The following is a 21,262-nucleotide window of genomic DNA, read 5'->3' as shown; positions in this document are numbered from 1 at the left end:
GGGAATATTTTGCCCTTCTCTTTCTGGAAGAATGGTATTAATGACTGTTCAACAGAATATTACCTCATTTATTTTCTCTTGAGCAGCTGATTACTGAAACAACAGTTTCACCACTGGTCGTAAACTTTTGTCCTCCTGTGGATTATTTTAGGGCAGTGGTTCTGGGATACTTCAGAACAACTATGACAGGTTACTAAAAAATTTTAACAGCATCACCTTGATGTCAATGATATCCTCACTGGAACAGTTGCTAGCACCTTGGTCTGTTCCTGTTCAAAACACCAATAACAAATAAAAATAATGCATGTCAGAACTATTAAACAGAACAATAATTGTTATCAACAGGGCTCTCTGCGTCAGATTTTCAAGTGAGTGGTTGAGCTCAGTTTTACCTGTTATGTTTGTACACAAGGTCTTAGTTTCCAATAACAATTTTAATCAGCAAAAATCAGAAACCTACAGTTCACAGGTGGATGACATCACATTTAAAATGTCATTTTTGATAGTAAGTCAGTTAGGGTGAGTGAGCTCGATCGCCTGAGTGCTAGACAGTTTTTTTTTTCTCCTGTCTTTTATCTGCCTCAGGTTAAGGTTATATTTTAAGTAAGTGTATGTACATGTCCAGAGCCAGGAAACGTGCAGGAAACATCACTGCAGACCTATCACACCAACACTTACACACCAGGGTTACAACACAAACCCTAACCCTCTGGTCGTTGCTACAGATCACTGTACGCCAAAACTGCCAGATACAAGAACGGCTTCTTTCCACAGGCCGTCACAATGAACAGTTAAAACTGTGGATAAATAAATAAAATAATAAGAAACGGAGGACATTCGCCAGCCTCCAGCGGGTCGGAGTTCGGACCCTAAAAATGCCTATCACTGTTACATAACCATCCCATCCAGATTAGTACATACAGTCTACGTTAAAAAAAAAACCGGACTTGAGTCAGGCGGGTCCTAAAGCTTGAGCAAGCGGACTAACTCTTGCGGCGGAAGTACAGGTCGACAGCTTGCCTCCGCGGAGGAATAAGTATATAGAGCAGGAACACGGTACTGCGTCTCACTGTTGTTCAATTCAGCGGCAGGAGCGAAGAGGCAATACACTCATCTGTACGGTTAATATTCGCAGCTCAACGTACTATACAATATCTTTACGCGGAAGAAATTGTAAGCGAAGGCGACAGCTGCTCACAGCGCCGACATCGGCTGTCACTTCAGACGTTTCGAAGGAAACAACCCAGTGTTCTGCTATGCCCCACGGCTCACATTAAGCCTAACCGAGGACACGTTTGTGGTGCTTCATCAGGACAAAGATGTGTCCCGTGGACTCGGATGTCTCGTCGAAGAAGACACACAAAACGGATTAACGCCTTCAGTGAAACAGCAGCTATGTGTTGACATTCGTGCTGCATCCTTCTGAGTAATGCTAACGCTGACTGTTTAGTAGCTCGTGTTTAGGTGGCTACAATTCGTATATTTCAGATAGAAGCAGGTTGAATTAGTATCACCACACCAGCTGACGCCATTTACAGATTAATGTTAGCATGTCCACGGAGACTTACTATGGACATCGACTATGACGCTAGGTGTAGCCACAGGGTTATGTCACGGTCAGGTTAGCTCGGTGTGTTGCATGGTCATGCCCAGAAGGCTTGGCATGATGTAGACTGTCCCTGTGAAGAGGGTTAGGCGACTGGGGACGAGCAGTGTGTTAGTTAGCAAAGCTGGATGCAGCTATCCAACGAGGTCAAAGACGTGACAGCTGGCACTGGCATAGTTTAGCTCAGAATCGTTGCTAGCCATGCTCAAAGCCGTCTGGTCCGTGTGACAACACAAACATCCCAACGTACTTCGAGGGCACATGAATGCACCATGTCCTGATTGCATATATTATTTATGCAGCTTGTCATATGAAATAACTTGCAATACAAGAAGCAGCATCGTGGATAATCTGCTCCAGGATTGTTTTCTGAAGACGGAGGCTTTCCAGCAGTTCCCAGCATCAGCTGGTCTAGCAGCCCGTCACAATGGAGACGGTGGGAGATTTTGAGTACAGCAGAAAGGACCTGGTTGGTCATGGAGCGTTTGCTGTGGTGTTCAAAGGAAGACACAGGAAGGTAAGTAAATTTCTTGCATGCAATGTTTTATCTCCATATTCTCTTTCTGGGAAGGAGGGGGGCAGATTGGCAGCTTCATTTGAAAATCTGGTTCAGTCAGTGGCAGTGCAGAATGTGGGCTGTCACCATGTTTGGGTTGGTTATATTTACAGCCATTTTAAGACCAAACATCTAAATGCAGTCTGATTTCAGCGTCTTTTCATCCACCTGATGTGAGTTGTATAAGCGTGTGTGGTTTGGTTCATTCATGAAACTGATGAGTCAGGCAGCACTGAATAAGTCGCTGACATAACTGAGGCGAGAAGGAGGATGAGGTGCAGTGTTTTTCCTTTACTTCTCTTTTTATGCAAGAGGAGCAAGGTTAATTCACACTGAAGCCAAGAAGCCAATACTCTATTGATGCAATGCTCGGAAATCGAATTAATTACATTTGAATTGTGTGTGGTTTTCTGTCACCGGACACAGGGATGGTGGGTTTGTCTGTGCATGAGTGTTACAGATTCAGGAGATGACATCATGTTGATACTGGTGTGAAACAGATGGTCTTGAATTCGTCAGTGAAAGCCAACATGAGAGCATTCCCGAGCTCCCTGCAGATTCTGTCTGTATCTTTCTGAATCAGCAACTTACTCAGATCTTGTCATTGGGCGGATTCGGAGTGTCCTTTGTATTGTCTTTTTTTCTATTCCTTGACCTCAAAGGAATACGTCATGAGGTCAAAGAAAGGTGTAAAGGAGGATTCATAGGACAGCAGTGGTAAGAGAATCCGACTTCACTTACACTATACTGCGTTATTATGCGACGGCGGATGTTATTGACATGCGTCTGCCGTGGAGAAACTACACATTCCTTAAGATGGACAACAAATTGCGCATCTTATAGGCGACTTGGCCCCATGCGTTCTTAGCGAGTTGATTCATGCTAAACATTGACAACATTGAAAAATATTTATTCATTACCAAGGTTGGAATTTAAATAAAAACAATAATATAGGCTATGAAACTGAAAGGAAAACGTCGCTTTGAGAACGTTGCTCTAGCTCTTGCCCCTGTTCATGATCTCATTAACTCATTATAAAAAAAAGAATGCTCTTTCAAAAGGCATATCAAGTGTAGTAAGTAAACTTGATGGAAGTATTTGTTATCATGGGTCTTTCAAAAACCTCAACTCCCTTCACAGAGTGAAAATTAATCTATCTTATTACACCAACATTAATCTTCAGTTGTGTCTATATTTGAGAACCATATGTGTTAAAAATTTCTAATTGTCCAAATACGATATATAAAGTATGTACATGCTTCTTTGGTGTCTCAGTCTTGCGCTGTCAATGAAAACAGATACACTTGGTGTCTGGCTGCAGTGTTACTGATGATAATCTCTTTGTTGTTCACACCTCTATAATTGGCTGTGATTCATCAATGGGATCATGCGTTGTTCTGGAAAATGAAAGCGTGACTGTCTTTGCACCATGACTCTGAGCAGACAAAAGCGTATATGTAACATAAGTAAACTGAGATCTGTCATTTCCACCACAGACTTGCATCTATTACTATAATGCATTATTGACTTCACTCAGAATGTCTACTCTTGACCAACTCCAGGGCGCGCACGGCCAGCCCCTACATATACATGTGAATTGCTTCACCCCTACGCTCAAACTTGCTCTCTTAGATCAAACTCTCTAAACCTACTTGACTTGTGGTGACCGAGTCACATTTCAGACATTGGCGTGACACAAGAATCAAATCCCCATTCCAAATATTCGTGCTTGGTGACATTTTGAAAAGCTGTACAACTATCAAGGATCATTTGGTAAATTAGCCACAATGTCATCTATTGTCTCACGAATGGGAGCGCTGACAGTGGCACTATAGACTGTTCACATTACAGCGCTTCTTTTTTAAGGTATTTTATATGGTCTATTGGTGAAGTAGCATTGATCACTTTGAGTGGGGGATAAATTGTGTCCCCACCAGGAATAATAATAATAAAAAAAAGGTGAGGATACATATACCAGAAAGGGCGAAATCCCACACATCCCCCTGGCAAATCGCACCCTGTATGTATGCATGTATGTATAATGTGTGCATAGCTTTTTTTACTGCTTTTATAATGTACTTCATGTATCCATTTTCTTATAATGTTGGGCTTGGTGGTTCACAGGGTCTCAATCTTCAAACTTTTTCTGTATGTTGCACTTTGTGACGTGTCTGTGAAACCACTATACAAATAAACTTATTATTAATATTAGTTTGGGGTGCATCACCAAGCCATTGCACCCACACTTCTCCCTCTCTAGCAGTACATGATGGGCCAGCAGGGTCCCTTTTTATAATTAATAGTGTTGGCAGCTCAGAACACACTTGGCTGAACAGGTTGTCAGTGAGCTGGGGATGGATGCTGCTCTGCTGGCTGTGTATTATGTTGGCCTCCAGGCGGTGTGCACCCGCAGAACAAGAACATCTCCTATTAACCTAGATTCCTGTGGAAAGCATGTCTCTTTGTACAAATAATGCCTTCCTTGGTTAGTTGTCCACTTCACTTGATTCGTGCTTGTCCTCAAGGCATATTTACTGTACAGTCCAGCACGCTGCATGGTAAGATTCTGTGTCCTTAGGTGTTTGCATGTGCAGCACATGTCCTGAGAGCCTTTCAGCTCACATGAGCTCCACATGTCTTTTTATACTCTCTCCAGGAGCTCATCTGGAAATAGCTGCCCTTGGAAAATAATAGGTCCCTAACTTTTTATGAGTATGCTGGCTTCTGTTCTGGCTGTCATCTTAGTGCCTCATCATTCAACATGTTGTTCAGTGCAAAAGTGACCTGGTGTTACTGTGACAGCTTAAATGCTTCCATCCTTACACAGCGATGGTGACAATCCAATCTATAGGAACAGAGCTTGGCTTTTAGCACGCACATACATTCACATGTATTTTTCTTTGTTCCATTTAAATGTCAAATATGCAAAATCACATGCAGAATATACAGTGACTCATTCTGTTAGTTTTTGTTACTATCACAGTGTAGAATTGTGTTGATTAAAATCATAAAATAATACTAAATAATGCCACATTTTGAAGGAGCACTGCAAGTGTGTTATTGTCGGATGAAACCATGTACTGCCATTGAAATTTTTTTTGCTTTCCGTCTTTCGCTCTGTCCTACAGAAGACTGATTGGGAGGTGGCCATTAAGTGCATTAATAAGAAGAACCTGTCTAAGTCCCAGATCCTTCTTGGCAAGGAAATCAAAATCTTGAAGGTGAGTTTGACGCTTAATAGCCTCTCACTTATCTCCTGTGTTCTTTAAAGAATGATTTTGACATTGACCTTGTATGCATTGACCAAATCTGCAAAGACAGATTGCACCTTTGACAGAAAGGAGCCCTGACTTTCCTGACAGAATCATCAATGGTGGTGATCCCATTAGCTGCTGCACCCCACTTAATGCTCGCTCTAATGCATCTTGTTTTTCGGTTCTGGTTTTTACTCAGGAGCTGCAGCACGAAAACATTGTGGCACTTTACGATGTCCAGGTAGGTTTTTCTCTTCAATTTTTCTGTATCAAGTAAAATTTATTCAATGAGACCATCCACTTGTAATACACTCAAAAAGCACTTTATTAAGAACCGAAAAAAACCATCCAGTGAGCAGCAGTTCTTTGGATGGTCACATTATGGTCCTCTCAACGACAAAGAGGAAAACACAAAGAAATTAATGAAATTCATTATTATTATTAATAACGTCAAATCACAAATACACAACGTCAAATCACAAAAACACAACCGTAAACACAAACCACTGCGGCAAAACAGAAACTGCAAAAATATGCCATTGTGGTTTCCGTTTCCCGTTGTGTTTTTTGATTTGTTCTTGTGTTTTCCTATTAGTCGTTGTGATTTGCAAAGTAAACTTGAAAGTTGAATACTACAACCTTTCTTGTGTCAACAGTCTAGGCTGCTGGTAGAGGTCTAACGGTGTGGGAAATGCTTTTTTGGAGACAATTTGGTCCATCAACCATGGTTTAAATGTTAGTCTTATCTGAGTATTTTTTCTGACCTATTCAACCCTTTATGGCCCCAGTTCACCGACTTCTAATGGCTATGTCCAGCAGGACAATGCTCACAAAGTAAAAGTCTCAATGAACATGACAGTGAGTTCAGTGAAAAACTGCACGTGGATTCATTGCAACAGATATTCATTTTTTATTATTTTATCATATTCGGTGCTGCTAACAGTATTGAAGATATTAACCCATTCGTCTATGATGAATCTTCCCCAATTCTGAGCGCTCTGTGTCTCGGAGCTTGCCTGCTGCAGGGGGCATGTCCAGCTCTCACTGCCCGACCTGACACTCAGCATGGAGAGACACAGAGACAGACCGGCTGCTCCATGTGGCGATAGCATAGTGAACCAGTCGAAAGAGAAACAAATGTCTTGCAAAGAGAAACAAATGTCTTGCAAGTAAAGTCGGTAACACGAGCAATCTGTCAAAGCACTTTTGAAATTGAATTGAAAGTACCCTCTACATCTGCTGGTCCAAGTCAAAGACGGAATCTGTTATTTTTAAAATAAATGTTATAGTTTTTCTGACATAAGAAACTCACTTATTTTTTTTATTTTGTTTTTTTTTTTTGCTCACTTTTTACACGTTTTTTTAGGGGTATGTCTAGATGGTGAGAAAAATGGTGTTTCAGATCGTGTTTTGTGAATACAGACTATGGTCTAAACTTCCTCAAAATAGAGTCGCCAATGACCAGAGTTGTTTCCTCAGTGGGTGTGTCTAGAGGGGAGAAATTATTAGAAATGCCTAGTGGTTGTTGGTGAACCGTGGGCTTCAGTTTAGGACTATTCTTCTTACTGTGGGCAGCCACCCAGCCGCCCTGTCCTCCCGGCTCCTCGGGAGCTGCTGGGGCGGCTCGCACCGGCTAGCGGGGACTGGCATGGTCCAGAGCCGCGCTTCTAAAAGACTGATCCTCGCCTCCATCCTGGCAAATAAACAACACTTTATTTGATACAGGTATCATTATCACTAAAGGAGACAGAGGAGTAACTAAACATGGAGCACACAGAGCAAGAGACAGCAGGAAAAGGAGAAGCCCTTGTTAGGAGCCAAAGCTAACTAGCTAAGCTACGATGCGGAGTGCAGATTAGAGCGTGTAAACCGCTGTGAGTGAGCGTGCGAGTCGCTAAAAGAGGGAGAGATCTGTGAGTGATTAGACTAAACAAGGGTGAGTGGAGCGGATAGTTAACCCAGTAGTTAGAGGAAACAGCAGTGTTAAAGAGAGAAAAGGATAAGCAATGGATAAACACAGTTCAAAGAAGCACCAACAACCGGAAGTGACACAATACGTTACCACAGTACGTCAGCAGTACGTTTTGTTTTTGTGACAAAACATATATACTGTAGGTCAGAGAGTTAATGAAGATGGAACAATAATAGATTTCATTTTTGCCTAAAAAAGAATGTCAACATGAAGCAGAATCACAGCAAAGTTTATAACAATTTTTTGAATCTATGACACAAAGAACAGAAAATACAGTATAAGTGTGGTGTTCCCAATAAAGTGCTCAGAGGATTTAGAATCTTTTGTACAGTACATAAGCTACTGCTTGTGTCTGGTCATGTGACTAATGACCCACCCTGCTTTGTAACAACTGTTCAGTCTGTTATCATGGGGCATGACTTCCCAAAACAGGCGCCCATCGACTTCCAAACTGTATTTCCATGATTCTGTAGAGAGCTAATGTGAAACTGCATTTCTAAGAAAATACTTTAACGAGACTTCATCCGCCAATAAAAACCAACCCGACTTGAAATGCTTCTGACCAAACTGTGGCATGTTCAATGTATGATGTATGAGAGTGCATTAGATTTAAAGCTCAAATCCACATCACACATTTCTGGCTTGTACTCCCACTCCCACATTCAGACCCCAGTGGATTAAACAGAATATTAACACACAATGCCAGAGGCAGAATGTTAGTGAGACTGTGGGGTTTTACTATGCTAAACGTCCCCAGCATGTATCACTGGTAGGGATGTAACAGTTCACAAAAATTCAAGGTTTGTTTCGGTGCGATACAGTGGTGGCAGGGTTTGGTGCCTTTTTCGATACAGCAAAAAAGAAATTTCTAGAAATGACAGACATGTATTGTCATAGTTATAAACAAATACAAACAAAAGAAAAGTACAAAAAAAACGTGTTTATATATGGAACTCAGTGTTTTTACTCAAGTTTCAAGTTTGTTTCAGAAGAAAGATGACAATGGCTTACATTTTCTGTAGCTACACAGATCTGCGAAGTGAACGGTGAGGTAATGTGCCGTTAGCTTTGTGTAGCCCTTGACATGCAGGTTCACGGTGCTTCGGACCGTTGTCCCTCTGTTTGGGCTTTTTGTTTTATTATACAAAGCAGGAATCTGCAGCTGTAAATGTACCAATCGCCACCGTTATTTATTTTTCCCTGTATGAATCAGTTGAAAGGCTTCTAAACGCTGCAGGGACAGTTTGTGTGTGCGTTGCTCCGTGTTTCTGTCTAGTTCCGCCTAATGACATGCTGGGGTGATGTTTGCGTAAATTAGTTGACGTGTCTGAAGTAGTCCCACTGAGACAGATGCGACGGATGCGACATTCATCTTGTTTTAATGGCATTACTAGCCATATTGCAATGAGCTAGCTTAGTTAGCGTCTCCCGGAGTTTGGAGAACTGGAGAGAAATGTTTGCTTTGGGGGGGGGGGCAGACAGCACGCTGCAGCTGACACTTACTTAAGCCCCTTTCTCATTGGCCCAAAAACCCATTTAAACCCCTCTTACACCCGGCGTTTCTGCAGTGTGAAAACGTTTAATCGGCATTCAGCCCCGGGTCAAATGACTGCAATAGACCTGGGTAATAATCGGCTTCACCTCCGATCGGCATTGATGTGAACGTCAGGAGGAAATGAAGGCTCGACTCTTCCGTCGGTAACTGCTGTTACCTCACCAGCTGTAGTAAAGAGATCTCTCGCATGTAGCTAGCTCGCTTAGCCTAGCTTTGGCTCGTTGGTGGTAACAACTAACACAATCCAGATCATCGATGAGGTTTAGAACGGGACACTTTATTTCAACCCTTCGGCGGACATACACAGTCTCATCAGGCGGTCTCTCATTACACAGTGGCCATAAACTGATGGTAACATGGATGATGCATAACATGGATGATGTGTGGAGCCCATCCTCCTTGTGGCTGCAGCTATGTACACAACAACAGCACGCAGAGCCAACCTCCTTCTTCTCTCAACACACACACTTCAAAACCCATACAGCCACCTGCTTAAAGGGCCAGGCTTGGCTCATGACACTGCGCTGAGTTTGTAAACTTTGAAAGAGTGACAAGTACAAGATAGAAGGTACCGCTGACCACCGGCTGTGCCGGAAAAGAAAAAGATCAGTTTTCAGCGCAGTCCTGGCTCTCTAAATTGAACTAGAACAGAGAACCGACAGCTAGCGGACCATGATTATTACAAAGTGTATAGGGTTAAAATCGCTTACTGCCCCTTTAATCCCCAAATATAAAGAGTATTGGCTGATTGGAAAACAACAAAAAGTCTTGCATATTATATTATTATATGAATGTATAACATTTGAGCTGAAACTTTGTTTTGCCTGCTTTCTCGTCACCTTTACCTCTTTTGTCTGAGCTACTCTAGCCCAGCTTTGGCCACAGAGTCTTCTTGTCTCTTTTAGTTTCCGGCCAGCTTTTTTTTTTTTTTTTGCTTCCTCCCCTGCATTGTTGATCTGTCTGTCTGCCAGTGTGACGGTGTGCATTTCCTCCTTGTCTCTCAATTGACTATGGTGTCTTGCATCCCTTTGTTAACCAATAACAACTGGCATCTGACACTTTTCTTTCCCTCTTTATCATTGTTTCCATTACTTATTTATTTTATTTTTTTCTTATTTCGCCATTGTTTCCCTCTATCCGCTCTTCCTTCTAGCCTCATCAGCTGTTGTTGGAATCATGTGCTCCAAGTGTGGGTTTACCTAACAAAACACAAAATGTAACCTGAGCAGGTTGGTGCAACTGTCCAGTCTCCCCAAGCTTCTATTTTTTATTTTTTTATTTAGACTTTTCTAATTTCAGCTGAAATTGTTACCCTGATTTATCACAAGTTCTGGCATTGGCTAAGCCTGTGCTAACATAGTTACCTATTTTAAAGTCTTGATAATAATTTCCTTTCTGACCTGTCTGTTTTAAACACTATGGGTGGATACTGATAGACCTGCTAACAGTTGCTGGCTGCTGGGAAAGGGCATGTCTTTGTGTCAGTATGAGATGACAATGATGAGAGTTTTGACCTTTTGATAGGGATGATATTGCTGATGCATTGGTTCACCTGTGGTTCAGGTCTGTGTGTTCTGACACTGGGCTGTGGCTGAGACCAAAGAACTTTCTAATTAGTTCCAAGACCATGGAATTAGTTTTCTGGTCTTTACTCCTGTCAGAATTAAGACTGGTTCTAAACAGATTGAGATTGACTCAATGCTGAGCTCAGACTAATTGCTTTGTGGACATTAAGCACTGTGCATGTCTCTTTGGTTGTAAAAGTAATGTTACAGTATAATTATATTTGTGTATATGCCTATTTTCCATCTTCTATTTGATAATGAATACCCAAAGTCCCATTTCTAACTAAGCTATGTCTGGGTCATAAGAGACATGCATCAAACACATACAGGACATTTTCAGGCATACAGAAGAACAACACATGGATTGCTTTGAAATTCTGTGCAAATATTAATATTTCCCACAGGATGTGTCCCAGTGACTTCTGTGTTGCCCTGACTCTTCCTATAGCTTTTCCTATAGGGGTTTACTTCTGTAGTTTTGAGTGAACTATCTCAACAACTGATGGACTGCATGTATATAGCGCTTTTCTACTTTTTCGACTTCCCGAAGCACTTGCACCCATTAAAAAACTCATTCACATGGCACTTCCATACACAGCACTTGTTGTATCATACACCATTCACACACAAGTCTAGGGCAATTTTGGTTGTTATCATTATGGAGATTTTGGAGCAGCTACGCTTGTCAATGTTGGTTATATCTACAGCTGTTCCAGGGCTCCACTTTTTGGGTCAGGGACCAGTTTTGGAGCTGTTTAAAATAATTCAACGTCATAATTTCTACGGTGAGCTCACTCAATCTCTCACCACAGCTGACCATGTTTCTTTTCACATTGTCCCTTGGTCTTTTGGCTCAGGAGGTAGAGTTGTTCATCCTTGGGCAAGACACTTAACTTAACTTCTGGAAGCTTTTCTGGCAGTGTATGAATGTGATAGAAAAAAGTGTGGTGAATAGCAGCACTGTATGAATTTGTGTGAATGGGTGAATGTGACTTTCCTGTAAAGCGCTTTGAGTGGTCTATATGACTAGGAAAGTGTTATTTAGATACAGCTAATTTACCATTTACAGTCATAGCTGAGAAAGATCACAAATAAATAAATCTAGGAAAAAATTATAATTTCTTTTAAAAGCTGTTAATGTGCAGCCACAGTTGAGAAAAACAAAAGACCTTTACTCTGTATCTTTCACAATTAACAGTATAAAACAACAATATGATACATGTCGCCATTTTACTTGTGGGATTTATTGCCAAATTGCTCACATTTTCGCGAGCTCTGGCTGATGCTACACTACTGAAGTGCTTCACTGCTCTAAAAACAGCATTGGCCCTGTACTGTCACCGGCAACTACTCCTTATAGAGTGGTGAAGAAGAAAGATTTCTGGTATTTCATTAGCCAGAGCTAGTGAAAATGTCAGTAATTTGGCGATAATTCACACTGAAAATTGCATTTTTATCTGGGTGAAACTACTTTAAAGATGTGGTATTGGAACGGTATATACATTTGATGCCCTATCCCGCATTTCCGCTACTGATATTGGAATAGGAATATATCTAGAATATAGTTAATAGTATAGAATATTATATATTAATTTTAAAAAATTCACAGAGAAATTATCAGTTGAATATAGAATACAAATATTAAGCACATTTCCTTTCAGTGATATTTAGCTGGGTTTCATTATGTCAGACAAATTAAGAAATACACATGTTTAAATACATAATGATGATCATGATAATTATAATGATCCCAGCGGGAAAGCAGATAGGTAGCAGCTACCTATCTGCCTGCCTCTCAGAATAGATGTGCATTGACAGAAGACTGCAGGGCTGATATAGTGGTAGAGTGTGCGCCCGACAGATAGCAGGTCCGGCACCGTGGTTTGCTGGAGCTCTGCTCATTTGCTGCTTTTAATGACAGTCTTAAGGACACAGCTGAGCGGCTCCCAGTCCTACTTCATGGAGCTGTTAATGTTAAGCAGGCAGCAGGTGGATGGGCCTAATTATCAGCTGTCCTGTGTCAGAGATCTTTGACTCACTCTCTGGCAGCAGAGGTAAAAGGTCATTTTTGTTTTGCATCAAAACTTGAAATTTCTATTGTGAAATTGTGTGTAATATTCTCTATTTATATTTGGTTAGTTCTTTTAACCTAAATCTGCTTTTGTTGCAGATTTGCAGGGGATTTATTATTGCTGTGTTACTCATACTGATACAAACAGGAACATAAAGAAATTGGTGCAGATTAGAGTTTGTGTAAAAGGTAAACAGTATAGAGGGAGGTGGAGTTTTGTTTATGAAGTGTCTGAGTGAAATTACATCTGAGGAACATTGTATCTTTGCCCAGAGAGGGGCCCCCAGCCTGGTGTGTGTTTGTGTGAGTCCTAATTACACAAGGTTTTGAGGCAGAGCTGAAATGAAGAAGGCAGGGCTAAAAAGAAAAGTGGCACTACATGTTCTTGGATGCTTTCAAGAGGGATTTTTGGAGCTTATTGGGGTTTCCCAGAAAACCTGCAGTATAAACCTCCCTAGCCATCCACATTCCTTTTCAGGGATTTGCTATCCAGGTATTTAACTGGCTGGGACACAACATCAGTGGAAAACAGTCACTGCTCACTGAGGCACGGCCAGACACTTCATTCTTTTACACCAACATTAGGGTGTAGGTTTTTAAAACATACGTAAACCTGCTAAAAAAGAATTACTTATTTTCCATTGCCTATTGACCAGTTTGCCTTTCTTTTCGGACTGACAGTGAGCTGCAAGCTGCTGTGCAGACTGGTTAAATGGATCTGCTGCAACTCATCTGCAGGTTGGTCCTCCTGTCAATGTCTGAGCCTCTGTTCTTTTCCAGGCATATCCGAATAGCACAGTATTTGTGTTATGAGTGTGGCCATACCAGCATATCTGTCTAATAACAAACAATAAACCTATACAATAATGTACACCCTACCTACACTCTACTCAAGATTCAGTCACACTGCAAATCAACAAACCATCCTGACCTTTTGTCCTCGGCACATAATGAGTGTTTTCTTGTTGTCGTCACTGTCCCAGTCATCATGTCGTCTGCTGCTATGACAAAGTGCAGAATTCTCAGGATTATACTGGTGGCTTGCGTGACAAAAATATGTCAGCTCTCAATGGCTTAACCATCCTCTTCTCAAGTACACACTCACACACACAGTCTACTCAGCTCCTCCACCCACTCTAGTTGAACCATATCCCATCCCCCATATTGTTACATAACTTTTCACTACTGGAGTTGAAGCTTGACACGGTAACTGAACGACTTACCAGAGTGCATGTTGTTCTTTTGGGCTCAATGACTCTTGGAAATCATGTGTATTTTTATGTTTTTGTGCCACCCATGTTTCAGTGCCTGTGTATTGTTTTCATATCTCATCATATAAAAAATGTATTATTTTACCCTTTAGTCCAGCCAATAGATACGGATGCTTGCGAAACACCTCTACACCACCTGCGTCTTGAAATTCACCCCCCTCCATAGCAATTAGGCAACAGACCAGAGAAAGCTGTAGCAGGCAGAAACATCTGAAAGTGCCAAAACACTCACTGAAGAAGGAAAATGTTCCCCCCGACAGCAGATCTTCTAAGAATTATCCTCAGCCTCCGCTGAAGGTTTTCTCTGATACTTTGTTATTGTGCTAAAAAGATTTACAAGCATTGCATTCCGTGTGTCCCTGGCCTCATGTTGACGCTGCCCTCAGCACTCTTTTCCCTTCCCCCCTCTTCTCCATATTGTAGACTACATCCTCATTATGTAACCCCCCCCCCCCAAACACATTCTCACACATACAGTCAATAGGGATTGTGGTGGCCCATCCCCCACTACCACCTGCCCCTAGTTGGGAAGACCACAGAGTAGAGTGTGCTCTGTTAGCCTGGCATAGCCAGACCTATATTCAAATGCGTATTAGTCTGGGACCTCTCGGTTCATTTTCGATTTTCGCGGCGTTGAAATCGAAAGGCGTTAGGCAAGGCAAGATTTTCAACAACAAGGCAATTCAATGTGCTTTACATAAAACATTAAAAGCATTGGGAGGAAACGCATAAAATCACATTAAAATACAATACAATTGTATTAAAATACAATAATTAAGAAGAGAAATAAAACATAGAAAAAAACAGGTGATAAAAGTTACAGCACAGTAAAAGAAATGCATAGATAGTTTATTTACTGAAAGGCAGCAGCAGACAGAGAAGTCTTCAGTCTTGATTTGAAAGAACTGAGAGTTGCAGCTGTCCTGCAGTTTTCTGGGAGTTTGTTCCAGATCTGCGGAGCATAGAAACGCTATGCTCCAAACGCCGCTTCTCCACGTTTAATTCTTACTCTGGGGACAGAGAGCAGACCTGTCCCAGACGACCTCAGAGGTCTGGATGGTTTGTAGCAAATCAGAAGATCAGAAATGTATTTTTGCCCGAAACCATTCAGTGCTTTATAAACCAACAGTAATATTTTGAAGTCAATTCTTTGACAAACAGCAAGCCAGTGTTAAGATCTGAGGACTGGGGTAATATGATGTACTTTTTTGGTCTTAGTGAGGACTCGAGCAGCAGCGTTCTGAATTAACTGCAGCTGTCTGATTGAGTTTTTAGGGAGACCTGTGAGGACACTGTTAAAGTAGTTGAGTCTGCTGAAGATGAATGCATGGACGAGTTTTTCCAAATCCTGCTGAGACATAAGTCCTTTAATCCTTGATATATTCTTTAGGTGATAGTAGGCTGACTTCGTAATTGTTTTAATGTGGCTGTTGAAGTTTAGGTCTGAGTCCATGACTACACCCAGATTTGTGGCTTGATTTGTGGTTTTTAACATCACCGTTTGAAGCTTGGTGCTAACTTTAAATCGTTCTTCCTTGGCTCCGAAAAAAATTATTTCAGTTTTTTCTTTATTTATTTGAAGGAGGTTTTGGTGCATCCAGTTGTTGATTTCCTCGGACGCAGACCACAATGCCTCCGGACGCAATTAGATAGACCTACAACCAGTGAGTGAGAGACAAATCATGTGACATCTGTTGAGTGACGCGAAAATGTCAACAGACTAGACCGTACAGAGATGATATGCCTGTGATGCTGATTCCACAATGTCTTTCAACAACGAGAACGTTTTTGTGGGAGAAATGTGGAAATATCGGGTAATTTTAGTCAAATGCTTGTTCATCAGCGGCAGCCATCTTGGTTGTTTACAAAAGTCAGTTCTCTCCGTGTCATGGTATAAATCCTGCCCATTATCAAATTATTGGTTGTGATTGAAATCACTTTACAATGGAAGGGATCCAGACCGTAGTCTGGTAGAGCAAATGAAATGAACTCCCAGACTATTGCTATATAAGACGCATCTTTACCAACTGGAAATACTTTGGCAAAGTTGACACGAACACCTTTTTATTTTTTAAGACATTTAACAAAACATTTTGAAGAATTTTAAAATGGTGCTCTAAACATCCTAAAGTGTTTTAATATGAAAATGAGTAGACGTGGCTTCTGGTTTAGGCAAAGGGTGGTGGCTGGGTAGAGTGTGCAGGAGGCAGGAACCATGACATTAAATGTATGTTGCAGAAATGTAATTGTTTTGTTTATATTCCAAGGGTTTTTGCACCAGTCACATGGAACTGTCATAAACACAGTCACTTAATGGTTGCGAATTCTGTGGACATTTACCTGCTCTGTCCAGACCTGGGCCCAGTAAGTTGAAGCTGGCAGGGTAAAGTCTTGATAAGTTCAGTGTTACAGTACATTAGAGGATTGGAAAAGACCTGAGCTAATTACCACACAAACAAACAATTAGCATGGGGTCACACGTCAGTTGACTTGCTTAGCGGCACAGTGCTGGAACGAGTGGTATTGCATTTGATATTGGCTGATTACTGATACAGGGCTAAAAGGCTTGTGTGACAGATCTTTTTCTTTTGAGTAAGGATGGAGTATGGATGTAGCCTTAGTTCCTTGGAACCTTGAAAACGTACCTGGGTACATTTAATTATTCTAAAACAATTCCTGGTCCTTGTTTCTTGTGATGTTGACAGACATTAAGATAAATTTAAGTTACGATCCACTTAGCCATTAACCACCATTTTAGTGCAATTCTTATGGAGTGTAATTGCATACATTTCCTAAAATGCAACAATCATGTTTACATCTTGATTGGGGTTGTACAAATGATTGTATTAACTTCAACTAAGCCTTAATAATACATGTTCAGAAAAAGAAGCACTCATCATAAATAGCGAGTGCCGGTGTTGTGTACGTTGGATTTCATCCAGTAGCTGTTATCTCTGTGTGGTTGAGCTACAGCTGCTCCAGGATAAATGGCTTGTGTAACTGGTTTTGTGTCTCTTCTCTTCCAGGAAACACCCAACTCTGTTTTTCTGGTCATGGAGGTAGGTCTAGAAATGTGACAGTGTGGATATTTCATGAATCAGGAGGAGTCATGTCCTCTTCTCATGTGTGTAACTGGTTACTGTGTTACTCACTAAAAAACAATCAATTATTTATGAACACCACAAGAAAGTCCTCAAATCCTTCATTGCAGAGTATTTGACAGCCCCTCACAGTCGTCTGTCTCCTCCCCTTTCGAGTTTTATCTCCCATTGTATCCAAATCTCCTCTGTTACTGTGCTGACAAACTGGCCCTCGGCAGCTTCCCCAGCGCCCTCCGCTCGTTTTGCCGCACTCACAGTTGGCTGAAGGGTAGAAAACAAACCTCAAGTTACTCGCTAAAAATATACGCCTCAGTTTTCAAGGAATCATGTTCCCAGAAAGCCTTTCATTGAAATCCTGTTTAGATCCAAGTTTCAACAGCTCTCCAGGACACACCATTAATAGTCCTGCAGAAACTTGTCGGTTTGGATTAACTGCCATAGGACTGGTTATGTTAATTTGAGGACATTCCACATTTTTTTCATCATGCTTTTTTCAGAGCGGACAAAAGTCAAACACAAGGGAGTTTGGGTGACAGGGAGATGGATGTTTTAGATAGTTAGCTTTTTGTTGGTGTATTTTCAATGTTTTGCTGTCAATTGTTTCAAAAAGTCATATCATAAATAACTATAAATAAAAAGAAAACACAAAAACCACGAAATATAAATAACTTAAATTAAGAAAATAAACATAATTTATTTGACTTATAAATGCACATTTTTTTCTGCATTGTTTATTCTGTACAGGCAAAAATATTTCATTTTGGTAAACATAAGTGGCGATACGAAAGGCTAATATCGGCCAACCAATATATTACTCGGGCTGTAATCTAAAATGGAGAAGCCCAGAGGCAGGAATACCAGGATAGACCAAGGAGGCCTATGCTGAGGATCGCCATGCAGCAGAAGATTAAAACTTCATTCACTCTTACTTGTCTGTGCTTATCCACAAACTAGATCGGTGTTTCTTAATTCACCACACCAACCCTATCCTTCTGTTCTTGTTGTCTCTCTAGAAGGAACTGCACTCAAACAGAGGTTGTCAATCAGTACGGATTAAGCAACAGTCGCTTAGCAGATTAATTAATGAGGCTGCTATTATGTCAGCTACGGTTTCAACAAACACTCATGCACATGAACAGAGACACATGCAAACTGATACGCACCCATAATAACTAACTGTGCCTCTCATATCGCCTCTTGATATCGTTTAACCTGAATTTACTGTGCTTGTCTCCCCACACACAGTACTGTAACGGAGGAGATCTTGCTGACTATCTGCAAGGTAAGCATCAACCCCCCCCGTCATTTTGATCTGGGGACGTTAAAGAGCATATTGTGTGTGTGAGCGGGGAGATATTTTTTTCTATGTGGGAGATGAGTATGTGTGGGAACCACTGCAGCTTTGCACAAAGAGTTACTTCTCTAGCTCAGAGCCCGTCAGCACACTGTTTATCACTGTGATAGTTTATAACAAAGGTCAACAGTTCTTCTTGAAGAGTAACGAGTCAGCTTCAGATGAAATGGACATGTAATGTTGGGAACTTAAGTTTAACATAAAAATGTAGAACATAAAACAAAACGGATGCATACATACAGTACAAAAGAGTCTGTCACTAAGGATGCAGTCCTCCCCTCAGCCTTGTCAGTAAAATCTACAGTACATAGATTTATACATTTTCACCAAAGTCTGGCTCACTAACACTAGTGAATACAAAATCCCTCCTAGTCATATCGCATTACCGCTTGGGTGTAGCCATCTCTGTGATGTCATGGGTGAAGGATGTCTCACTCTGACAGCTGGGGTCTAAAGTTGCAAGTGAGAAAACCAGAATGTCTCGTAGTTCTCAGTGAAAGATATTCCTGATCGAGTCAACAACCTACATTAATTTAGATACAAGTTTCTTCGTCAAACACTTGGTCCTGGCTGAAACTAAAACACTGTGATTAGATACTGTTTCAAAGACTTGTCGCTAAGGAAAGTTTAGTTTAGTGATAAGATGCCATCGCGGATAGGTATCATATCACTGATTGTTATTGATGCATTCCTTCATTGGCAAATTTAATTATCTTCATAAGTTTCTTTAAAGGTTTATCCTTTATATTGGAATCTTTAAATCTTAACTCAAGATCACACAACATTTCCTCCAGAGCGTCTAGCTGCAACCTTTTTTCAACCACATCACGTGGTGAATTGGTTGAAAGCTCCAGACCAGAAACTAGTAAGTGTACCTTGTTGTATGGCATTATGTAGTTTAGACTAGAGCACAGCCGATAAGAGCCTTTCACAGACATGTTGGTATCAACATTGATGTTTGCTGATATGCGACAATAGGATTTTTTTTTTTTGCAGAATAAACAATTCAAAATGAAAAATAAATCATGTTTATATTACTTATTCAAGTTTTATTCATTTGTTTTTTTTTTCTTTTTCTTTATAGTTATCTTTAATAAAGTTTTTGGCTAAACTGTAAAATATCAAGCCTCAATTACATTTCTTTCTCATAAGGGTTTCATAACGATATCTTGGGAATATTTAAAAAGAAAAAGGAACACACACACACACACACACATATATTGATATTAGGCTTTAGTATGGATGTAGCCCCTCACTGATTGTGTTGCTGGAACTGTTCTCTTATCACTGTACTTTTACATAATGTGCCTGTCCCACATGTCCACAGAATGGGTCACGGTCAGCAGTCTAGCAGTCTGTACCTGAGTGACACTTGTAGTTGTAAAACCCAACCACAGCGGATTTTGTGTTCAGAGTGTTACAGTGCTCTGTGCCCAACTGGCTACTCATCTTGAACTCATTAATCTATGGGACTGTGTCCTTATCAATGCAGGGCTCCTGTGTTCACAAGACTTTGAACACTGTGTAGGCAATGACCGTATTTCATTATATAAAAGGATCATGCTGGTGAATGATTCTAATACTAGTTGCTTAACTTTTTGCGGTGGTGGCCAGAGTGTAACTAACCCCTGAAATCCTAGATTACTGGTTTGAACACAATGGCTTGAGAGAGAGAGGGAGAGAGAGAGGGAGAGAGAGAGGGAGAGAGAGAGAGAGAGAGAGAGAGAGAGAGAGAGAGAGAGAGAGAGAGAGAGAAAGAGACTGTGTGGGAGAGAGGGAGAGAGGGGGCGATCCTTTTAGTTTAACATCGGATTAGACTTCTTTCACTACCATCAGGGAATAGGACCTTCACTGCCTCAATTTACACTCAGGATTATTTATCCTGAGGTAAATAAGGATAACTACATTAGAAAGTAGGATAAGAAAAGTGCTTGTTAGCCTCACTTGACTGACTTAAATCAAGTGAGGCTAACAAGCTAATTTCTTTCTAGTGTAGAAATAATGAAGGAGCCACTCCAGTGCAAGAATTATGACACTTTTAGTTCATGCATGTTTTTATCGTATTAAACTTCTCTTACCACGTGTGAAGAAGGCTGAAGTCATGTGCTTCATTAGGTGGCTGGAAGCACCTGAATGAGATCATTGGGCAAGCCTTAAAGGGGCAGTAAGCGATTTTAATCCAATACACTTTTTGTAAAATACAGCAAATATTGCCTCACAGTCCACGGTTTAGCTGTCAGTTCTGTCTTGTTAGTAAACATCAGTCCCCAACACCTTAAGGGACGTGCTAGCGATGCTACGACTCAGGGGTTTTGGCCTCATGGTTAGCTTTTCCGTCTCCCATGCGGGTTCGAGGCCTGACCAGAGCAGACAGAAAATCAATAACAAATAGAGAAGAAACACTCTTGCTCCATAATCGCTTACTGCCCCTTTAAGACAGTTATTCTGGGACACGTCTGGGTAATATATACAGGAAGTTAGTTTTTGGAGTTCTCACTCTTGTTCTATGTAATCCTTACTGACTGCCAGAGGCAGTGCTTAACAACAGATATCTTCCTTCTCGCGCATGGGCAGGTGGAATATTAATATCAACAAAGTCACATGTGACCTCGGATGACCCCTGACTCAGGTATAAGTTCCGGTGTCATCACAAGATCGTTTCCTTTTCATCTTCTCGCTTATGCAGGTTAGAGCACGCTACTGCGATTACATTAGCTTTGGCTAAATTATAGATTGTTCAGCTCGTCGCTGGTAGCCTTACGACTTCATTGGTCGGAGTTGCGGGTTGCTCGCCCAAAAAATGTATCATTTTTCCACTGATTAGCAGAGTGTTTTCGCTCGAGCTGACTTGTTATTTTTTGTTACGCTAACGAGAGCGGGTTCACTCGGTGAAGCTTTACACATTGTCTCAGGTCCTGTTCTTACGGAGTGCTCTGGCTCAGTCTAACTCGGTGGGA

At 41.1% G+C, this 21,262-nt stretch overlaps 1 protein-coding gene across 5 annotated transcripts in view; it reads left to right on the top strand.

Moving 5' to 3' along the window:
* Nucleotides 1-1,055: 1,055 nt before the first annotated feature.
* The window catches only part of ulk2 (unc-51 like autophagy activating kinase 2), a 44,049-nt gene continuing 23,842 nt past the window's right edge, over nt 1,056-21,262 (top strand). For 2 of the 5 annotated variants that reach the window (XR_004789769.2, XM_035622559.2), the window contains exons 1-5: nt 1,059-2,123; nt 5,291-5,383; nt 5,616-5,657; nt 16,877-16,909; nt 18,197-18,233. Coding sequence is in view for 3 of the 5 variants with exons in the window: in XM_035622559.2 (XP_035478452.1) it covers nt 2,034-2,123; nt 5,291-5,383; nt 5,616-5,657; nt 16,877-16,909; nt 18,197-18,233 (295 nt within the window). In the remaining 2 variants the exon portion in view is untranslated. Of the gene's footprint in view, nt 2,124-5,290; nt 5,384-5,615; nt 5,658-16,876; nt 16,910-18,196; nt 18,234-21,262 lie in introns of all 5 variants that reach the window. The other 3 variants (XM_035622561.2, XR_004789770.2, XM_035622560.2) reach the window with 3 other exon arrangements.

Source organism: Scophthalmus maximus, chromosome 11, assembly GCF_022379125.1.
Source record: "Scophthalmus maximus strain ysfricsl-2021 chromosome 11, ASM2237912v1, whole genome shotgun sequence".
NCBI classification, from domain to species: domain Eukaryota; kingdom Metazoa; phylum Chordata; class Actinopteri; order Pleuronectiformes; family Scophthalmidae; genus Scophthalmus; species Scophthalmus maximus.
The sequence above is the reverse complement of the archived record's forward strand: the minus strand, read 5'-3'. Positions and strand labels throughout refer to the sequence as shown.